The 9495-nt window shown below is 57.8% G+C and overlaps 1 protein-coding gene across 1 annotated transcript in view; it reads left to right on the top strand.

The window, feature by feature from the left end:
- Positions 1-5806: 5806 nt before the first annotated feature.
- LOC140900526 (protein argonaute-1) overlaps positions 5807-9495 on the top strand; it is a 48358-nt gene continuing 44669 nt past the window's right edge. Inside the window, exon 1 of the mRNA XM_073317939.2 lies at positions 5807-5956. Coding sequence (XP_073174040.1) covers positions 5932-5956 — 25 coding nt within the window. The 5' untranslated portion in view covers positions 5807-5931. The remainder of the gene's footprint in view (positions 5957-9495) is intronic.

Here is a 9495-nt window from a genome sequence, read left to right as displayed (position 1 = left end):
TCCTTCAGAGGAACGTCCATTTTAAGTCTGCTTGCTGGGGATGATTAAATCCTTTCAGATTTATCCATTCCTGGGGGCGATGCCTATTTCCATTGTTTCTTGCCCTTCTGTTTTACCACTTAACACTAGTGCTCGTGCCCCAGATTTACACTACTTTGTGGACAACCCAAAATGAATGAAACATCAGCTGAACGTTTGACCCACTATTTCCAGGTTTCAGAGTAACAGCCGTGTTAGTCTGTATTCGAAAAAAGAACAGGAGGACTTGTGGCACCTTAGAGACTAACCAATTTATTTGAGCATGAGCTTTCGTGAGCTACAGCTCACTTCATCGGATGCTCAAATAAATTGGTTAGTCTCTAAGGTGCCACAAGTCCTCCTGTTCTTTTTTTGACCCACTATTGGTATTGCAACAGCCAAACAAAAATGACTTGAGTTGGTATTAACCCTCATCATCGCTGGTATCCTAGTCTTATTTAAACTACAGCTCCTCCACTGCTGTGTTGGTGGGGTCTGAATAACTAGTCTAGGAGGTGCTGCTGCTCAACAAGGAGCTAATTGTGCAGGTCAGGAAAAGTGGATCTGCCAACTCTAGAATCCTCTCCTGCAGGGGGATTGAACACCAGTTCTAGGATTTAGCAGAGTGGGTCACGTGTCTGATACACATAGCACTGTTTATATTACCAAATAGCATCCCCATAATAGTGTAATTTACATTGATTAGCATGTACAATGTGTGGTTCAATTAAATATGTTGCCAAAGCTTCTGGTACAGCCTCTTGTGGGAATGTCAACAATAAATGGGGTTAGAATGATGCCACAGTCAATCTCCTTTGCTCTATGAGGAGCCCTGGGCTTTCAAGTTTGAAGCATAAATGGAAGTGGGTCATTTGAATTCTGTGGTCATTGTTAACCCCCTGCTTGAAGACACTGGTGTTTTTGTGTGCGTGTCCTCAGAAATGTCAGGCAGACTTTTTGTTTGGTCGTTATTTAAAAAATACTAATGCTAAGCAAGACACCAATGCTGCTGAACTGACCTAACTCCATGAGAATAAGATGTTCTGTTTCAGAACTACGTGAGTTACTGAAGTTTGTGCCTCACTGACGATAAGAATTTGCCTCTCCCATTTGGGGATCTCAGCATGCTTTACAAGTAATTAAACCTCACCATTCTCTGCCCTGGTAATGCTTGTAGCAAAGTATTCGGGTGTAGATTCCAGGGGGTGAAACGGAGGCACAAAGGTGTATTTCAAAGTCAGTAGTTGAGCTAAGAATCGAACCCAGGAGTCCTGCTGCCCAGTCCCTAGCTCTAACTCACCAGATTTGCAATGGCATTTTCTATTCAGTTAGCTTCTGCTCATTAAAATGATCATCTGAGAACTGACTGTGAACGAAAACTGGGATGTGACGGTTACTTTTTTAGTCACACCTGGGTTAATCTGTCATGCTTTCAGAGAGGAGTCTAGCACAACAGGCCCTGATCTGGCTGATGCCACTATGCATTGACTACAGCAATATAAAGGTTCTGTTTCCAGTAATAATGTTAAGGCCCTGGTCAGCCAATCTGATCCTCTGGTATTGAGGGGATAGGCATGATGGTCTAGCTGTATGCATCAGATTGCAAGATGAGGGCTCGAAAATGTAGGCTGTCTTCTAGTGAAAGGGAGCCGTTCCTGAAGTGTTCACACAGATCATCCTTGTGAGATGATTTTGTAAAGTTCACACTTTGTAGTCAAAGTGTTGCTCATTATTTCTGCCCTCTACAAGCCCTTGCAGCAGGACAATGGGGAAAACAACTAGTTCCAAAAAAGAAAAGAAAAATCAGTGTCACCAACATCAACCCAGAGGGTCACACTCCCCTCAGAGTGACTAAGTCAATAATGACAGCAGGGATGGACCTGGCCCAGAGTTTATAAATAACTGCTCTATGTGCACTTGCTAATACCACCCGAGAGAGCAGGAAATGCCTGCACGTGAGGCAAGTGAAAAATGCACCTGACCCCCAAGGCAGATCATTTAGACATGGCTGTTATCGAACAACTAAATGCTTCAGGCTTCAGTTTGCTCTCTGCCACATTCAACCTCCAGGGGCCAAGGAGCATTCAGCATCCAGGTCTGCCTCAGAAATCCAAGGGCACCGTGACCTTCTTCCGTGGATATGGGTAGCTCCCAGCAATGCTATCAGGAGTTACTGTTGTAAACTCCTGCTATGCTGATGGTGAATGTAAGGTCTGAGGCTTCTTCTGCAGCCACATTAGGACAGCAGGAGCCAAGAAGCGGAAAGTCACATCCTCACATTCCATCTAAACTACATTCAAACAATGAAATAGCACGCTATAAAGAAGGCACTCTTATTCCAATAGTACCCACCACCACCACCAGATAACAGATCTAAAGATGTTTAAAGAAAACTTTGTTTGACAGCTTTCTGTCTGGCAAGGAATCACTTATCAACAGTTGTGGTTGTGAAATCTCTACTTCTTTATAGTTTTTTCTTACATAAGAACGGCCATACTGGGTCAGACCAAAGGTCCATTAGCCGAGTATCCTGTCTTCCGACAACAGCCAGTGCCAGTTGCCCCAGAGGGAATGAACAGGTGATCATCAAGTGAGCCATTCCCTGTTGCCCATTCCCAGCTTCTGGCCTTTAAGGTCCGTACTTCTCTATTGTTTACCTGTATGGTTTCTGTCTGGTTCTTTGGTTTCTGTCTGCATAACTAATTTTGCAAGATTTAAATTAACTAAGGTGGTGGGGTATGAGTGGGTAAAGAATTGTTTTGCAATATGTTAGGATTGGTCAAAGAATTACTTTATAATATTTTAGTTAAATAATTGGTTAAAGTATAGCTAAGCAGAACTCATGTTTCACTATATAAATGGGTCCAAAAGGAAGTTAATTGGAACCCACTCCAGGACACAGCCCAAGATCAGAGCTGCCAGATCTCAACACCCTGCCAACTATATCGTGCAGAAGCTGGAGTCCCTGGATGACCTGATCCTAACTGGCCACCAGGAAAAGTTTGTCTGCCTTACTGGGAGTGGTGAGCATTGTATGCTTAGTGTGTGCATTCTGTTTTAGTGATTGTTAACAGAGGTTAAGGATAAAAAGAAAAGGAGTACTTGTGGCACCTTAGAGACTAACAAATTTATTTGAGGTTAAGGATATATGTGTAAGGCTCTTTCACTAGTAAAAGACCCTACAAACCAGCAGAAGGTTATGCCCTGAGCTCTAGGAACAGGGTAAAGGTGGGAGCTCTACTGTGCAGGTAAACTGAACACTTTCACTGACCCCTACATTCTCAGATCCCATTTCCCTTCCATGGCTTCGTAGCGATCCTTACACATTACACATAACCACAAGGGGGTGCTTCTAACACAGCACTAACGAACGCCCCTGATGTCAAACCAACCAACCTATCATTCCCATTTGCCAACAAGGTTCACAAAGGAGCAAACTTAAAACAATAAAAGTTGCTATTAAATAAAATTGTCCCCTACTGTTCTCTCATTAGCCTACCAGAGAAAAATGACTCCAAAAAATACCCTGCCAAATGTGTCTCGCCACGAACCTGCTAGGAACCCCAAACTGCTCGAGCCCTGCTCAGCCGACAGCCCTGAAGGACATCTTAGTTATTAAAGCATTTCCTTTTTATCTGATGATGCTTTAACGAAAGGTAGAGTGAGACCAAGGAAAGTGCTTACCAGACATCCTGTTTAGTACAACCCCTTGTGCCATCTTGGGCAATATATTACCCAAAGTTATTGTAAAGTTCTTCCACATCCTCCTAGATTCAGAATTTCCCTGTACTGCATCTACCTTCGTTCCATTTTTGATTCTGTGTTACATTCTGTCTGGCCTTCCCGCTAGAGCAAAGACGATCACTAGAGTGTGATGAAGCCTCGCCGGTGCTGCTTGGAGACTCCGAAAGTGCCGGTTTTCAGATAGGCAGGACTTGCAGGGACACGGTGGGGAAGGAGGAGAGGTGACCTTTCGGGCTGTTTCTCTTCCTCCCTCTCAAGCTAAATGGCAATTGGTGTATGTGGAATTTGTATTTGGCAATAGCGGAGTGTTAAACGGATACTGATAACTTAAAAATCTTATATTGTAAAATTTCTTTAGCTATGGCTCTGATCCTGCAAACACATAGACACGCTTAAGTTCTGCATGGGAGTATCTAAGTTCAGCACGTACATGAGGATCAGTGCTCAAATTACTAACCCCACTAGATTATTAAATGTGGAAGGATTTTAGAAGCCCCATTTCCTTGTCAGGGTTTATGCTCTTTGTTTAACTTTCTGCTTTCCTCTCTGCTTGGATCATGAAGTCAATTTCATCCTCACCGTGCAGCCATGCTAAGGTTTGTGACACTGCAGGAGAATGCTTATTTATTTCAAACAACTATTTTACTGGCATTAAAACAGAATTGTAGAAACATCTCTATTGATCTTCGGGTTTTTAAGAACTTTTTTTTACCCAAATATAAGTTATGGGCCAAATTTTAATTGTCAGATTCAATTTGGAAAAAGGCATTTTTATACTTCAAAGGAATAGTTCAGCTTCATTCCTGTTGTGGCATTGGATATATTCTTGACTGCCGGTCTGTGTGTAAATTGCATGAGTGGAGTTGGCACTATGTCAGCCCTGCACACCTGGCACTCCCTCCCCAGCTGCCATTGCACACCTGGCACGCCCTCCCATTGCACACCTGGTGCTCCCTCCCCTAGCCCCCCACTGCACACCCGGCACTCCCTCCCCAGCCGCCATTGCACACCCGGCACTCCCTCCCATTGCACACCCGGCACTCCCTCCCATTGCACACCCGGCACTCCCTCCCCAGCCACCATTGCACACCTGACACGCCCTCCCATTGCACACCTGGCGCTCCCTCCCCTATTCCCCCCTTTGCACACCAGGCACTCCCTCCCCAGCCGCCATTGCACACCCGGCACTCCCTCCCATTGCACACCTGGCACTCCCTCCCCAGCTGCCATTGCACACCTGACACGCCCTCCCATTGCACACCCGGCACTCCCTCCCCTAGCCCCCCACTGCACACCCGGCACTCCCTCCCCAGCCGCCATTGCACACCCGGCACTCCCTCCCATTGCACACCCGGCACTCCCTCCCCAGCTGCCATTGCACACCTGACACGCCCTCCCATTGCACACCCGGCACTCCCTCCCCTAGCCCCCCACTGCACAACCGGCACTCCCTCCCCAGCCGCCATTGCACACCCGGCACTCCCTCCCATTGCACACCCGGCACTCCCTCCCCAGCTGCCATTGCACACCTGACACGCCCTCCCATTGCACACCCGGCACTCCCTCCCCTAGCCCCCCACTGCACACCCGGCACTCCCTCCCCAGCCGCCATTGCACACCCGGCACTCCCTCCCATTGCACACCCGGCACTCCCTCCCCAGCTGCCATTGCACACCTGACACGCCCTCCCATTGCACACCTGGCGCTCCCTCCCCTATTCCCCCCTTTGCACACCCTCCCCTACTCCCCCATTGCACACCCGGCACGCCCTCCCCTACTCCCCCCTTTGCACACCCGGCGCTCCCTCCCCAGCCCCCCCCGCACAGACAGGACACTCCTAGAGCAGCGGCGAGGGAACCCGCCCAGCCTCGCTGTGGATCCAAGATGGCGGCGCTGTGCGGACGCGCTGTGGGCCCGCAGGGAGCTGCCGCCCCGCCCCGCTAGGGGGCGCTGCCCCCGCTCCGCCGCCTTTGTGGGCGCTGGGGCCGGGCCGAGTCGCTCGCGCCGGCGCTGGTTGGCCGGGCGGTCGCGCCTGCGCACTGGGGCCCAGGCGGGGAGGAGCAGGAGGCTGCCCAGGGGCTGCGGCGGCCGCAGCAGCAGCGGGAGGCGGAGGGAGCCGCGCTCGCCCCCCCCGTCCGCCCAGCTCGGAGCCGTGCCCGCGTGGATGGGATGGAAGCAGGACCCTCGGGAGCAGGTACCGGGGCAGGGGGGCGCCAAGGGGCAGGTGCAGGGGGGCTGTGCCGTGGGGCAGGGGGGCTCGGGCGGGGGGGTGCCGTGGGGCAGGGGGGCTCGGGCGGGGGGGTGCAGGGGGGCTGTGCTGTGGGGCTGTGCGGGGGGGTGCCGTGGGGCAGGGGGGCTCGGGCGGGGGGGTGCTGTGGGGCTGTGCTGTGGGGCTGTGCGGGGGGGTGCCGTGGGGCAGGGGGGCTCGGGCGGGGGGGTGCAGGGGGGCTGTGCTGTGGGGCTGTGCGGGGGGGTGCCGTGGGGCAGGGGGGCTCGGGCGGGGGGGTGCAGGGGGGCTGTGCTGTGGGGCTGTGCGGGGGGGTGCCGTGGGGCAGGGGGGCTCGGGCGGGGGGGTGCCGTGGGGCAGGGGGGCTCGGGCGGGGGGGTGCAGGGGGCTGTGCTGTGGGGCTGTGCGGGGGGGTGCCGTGGGGCAGGGGGGCTCGGGCGGGGGGGTGCCGTGGGGCAGGGGGGCTCGGGCGGGGGGGTGCAGGGGGGCTCGGGCGGGGGGGTGCAGGGGGGCTGTGCTGTGGGGCTGTGCGGGGGGGTGCTGTGGGGCAGGGGGGCTCGGGCGGGGGGGTGCAGGGGGGCTGTGCTGTGGGGCTGTGCGGGGGGGTGCCGTGGGGCAGGGGGGCTCGGGCGGGGGGGTGCCGTGGGGCAGGTGCCGTGAGGCGGGGGCTCGGGCGGGGGGGTGCCGTGGGGTAGGGGGGCTCGGGCGGGCGGGGTGCCGCGGGGGCAAGGGAGCTGTGCCGTGGGGCAGGGGGGCTCGGGCGGGGGGGTGCCGTGGGGCAGGGGGGCTCGGGCGGGGTGGTGCAGGGGGGCTGTGCTGTGGGGCTGTGCGGGGGGGTGCCGTGGGGCAGGGGGGCTCGGGCGGGGGGGTGCCGTGGGGCAGGTGCCGTGAGGCGGGGGCTCGGGCGGGGGGGTGCCGTGGGGTAGGGGGGCTCGGGCGGGCGGGGTGCCGCGGGGGCAAGGGAGCTGTGCCGTGGGGCAGGGGGGCTCGGGCGGGGGGGTGCCGTGGGGCAGGGGGGCTCGGGCGGGGTGGTGCAGGGGGGCTGTGCTGTGGGGCTGTGCGGGGGGGTGCCGTGGGGCAGGGGGGCTCGGGCGGGGGGGTGCCGTGGGGCAGGTGCCGTGGGGCAGGGGGGCTCGGGCGGGGGGGTGCTGTGGGGCAGGTGCCGTGGGGCAGGGGGGCTCGGGCGGGGGGGTGCCGTGGGGCAGGTGCCGTGAGGCGGGGGGCTCGGGCGGGGGGGTGCCGTGGGGTAGGGGGGCTCGGGCGGGCGGGGTGCCGCGGGGGCAAGGGAGCTGTGCCGTGGGGCAGGGGGGCTCGGGCGGGGGGGTGCCGTGGGGCAGGGGGGCTCGGGCGGGGGGGTGCAGGGGGGCTGTGCTGTGGGGCTGTGCGGGGGGGTGCTGTGGGGCAGGGGGGCTCGGGCGGGGGGGTGCCGTGGGGCAGGTGCCGTGAGGCGGGGGGCTCGGGCGGGGGGTGCCGTGGGGCAGGGGGGCTCGGGCGGGCGGGGTGCCGCGGGGGCAAGGGAGCTGTGCCGTGGGGCAGGGGGGCTCGGGCGGGGGGGTGCCGTGGGGCAGGGGGGCTCGGGCGGGGAGGTGCAGGGGGGCTGTGCTGTGGGGCTGTGCGGGGGGGTGCTGTGGGGCAGGGGGGCTCGGGCGGGGGGGTGCCGTGGGGCAGGTGCCGTGAGGCGGGGGGCTCGGGCGGGGGGTGCCGTGGGGCAGGGGGGCTCGGGCGGGGGGGTGCCGTGGGGCAGGTGCCGTGAGGCGGGGGGCTCGGGCGGGGGGTGCCGTGGGGCAGGGGGGCTCGGGCGGGCGGGGTGCTGTGGGGCAGGGGGGCTCGGGCGGGGGGGTGCCGTGGGGCAGGTGCCGTGGGGCAGGGGGGCTCGGGCAGGGGGGTGCCGTGGGGCAGGGGGGCTCGGGCGGGCGGGGTGCCGCGGGGGCAAGGGAGCTGTGCCGTGGGGCAGGGGGGCTTGGGCGGGGGGTGCCGTGGGGCAGGGGGGCTCGGGCAGGGGGGTGCAAAGAGGCAGGGGCAGGGGAGCTGGTGCAATGTGTGGGAGCTGCGATGGGGGAGGAATTGGGGATGTGGTGCGGTGGGGAAGAGGCATGGGGGTTGTGTAGTGGGGGAGTGCAGTGTGGGGATAAGGGGCTGCAGTGGGGGAGCGGCTGCACAAAAGGGGAGAGGGAAATTGGTGCAATATGGGGAAGGGGGTATGTGGTGTGCTGCCAAGGAAGACAGTGCAGTGGGGTTACAAAAGGAGAAGGGGAGTTTGTGCAATATGGGGTTATGGGGCTGCAGTGGAGAGAAGGAAGTGGGGGAGCTGTGCATAGAGGATGGGGAGACTTTGTTTTGTGGGGGAGGGGGCTGTACAGTGAGGGTGTGAAAAGAGATGGGGGGTTGGTGCAATGTGTAGTTAAGGGCTGCAGTTGAGGGAGAGGCCGTGCAAAAGGATGGAGAAGTGGTTGATGCAGTGTAGGGGCAGGAGGTCTGCAATGTGGGGCCTGGGAGGGCTGTGCAATGGGGAGGGGAGGCTGTAAATTATCGAGGGGCATGTGCAATGGGTGGGATTCAAGAGGGATGGGGGCTAGCATTTGTAGGGTTGGGGTCTGCTATGTGGGGTCCAGGAAGGCTGTGCAGTGGAGAGGCACTGGGAGAGAGGGGCTGCTGGTGCACTGGAGGTGTAAGGGGGCTCTTGAGTTGAGGGCTGTGTGATCTGGGAGTGGCGGGTCCTGTGAAGTTGGGGCCCGGAAGGCTCTGCGTTGGTGTTTGTTCGGTGCTGTGTATTGTAAAATGGGGGCTCGGTGGGAAGGGGGAAGACAGGGCTGCTACCAGGGGGTGTCAAGGAAGGATGGGGAAATGGGAAGTGTTGTAAGGGAGAGGCCTTGAGGGGGCTGAGTGTTGCATAGGACGGGATGTAATGGGTTATTGAGGGGGCTGCGGGATGGGGGTTGTGGAAAGGAGAAGACCCTTTAAAAAAATGAGTGAATCCAGCAGCTTCAGGGAGGGGAAGTATGGAAAAGGGGAGCTTTCTTGGGCTGCCCCCTAGTGAAGAAGATGGGGTAGGTGCTGCATGGAGCAGAGAGGGCTTTTCGGGGTGGATTGGCAACTGAACCAGGGTTGTGCAAGGGGATGGTTGCAGAGGAAGGGGACTGTTGGGTAAAGGAGCCGCAAGCCCCATCAGGATGGTGGTGGGAGGCAGCAAGCTCCTGCAAGAGGCTGACTAGGGGGAGGGAGCCTGGGGGACTGAGGCAGCTGCAAGGGGCAGGATAAGGGGCTGTTGAGTTGAGCAGCAGGTGCATGTCCCTGCAGAGCATGTTGTGTATAGATGAATCCTGCTGCTAAGGTCCTGGACTGCCAAAGACTCCTTTTATATCTCAAACCCCAGCAAATGGCTTATCTTTCCAGGATAGGGAGGGGAGGAAGAATCCCCCATTTCTACCCATCCTCCTCCTCCCCCACCTAATGCCTGCAGGAGAGTCTTAGGGCGAAAGGCAGCAGACGGTGCTCGGCCTTGGAGC

Source organism: Lepidochelys kempii, chromosome 19 (genome assembly GCF_965140285.1).
Source record: "Lepidochelys kempii isolate rLepKem1 chromosome 19, rLepKem1.hap1, whole genome shotgun sequence".
NCBI classification, from domain to species: domain Eukaryota; kingdom Metazoa; phylum Chordata; order Testudines; family Cheloniidae; genus Lepidochelys; species Lepidochelys kempii.
The sequence above is the reverse complement of the archived record's forward strand: the minus strand, read 5'-3'. Positions and strand labels throughout refer to the sequence as shown.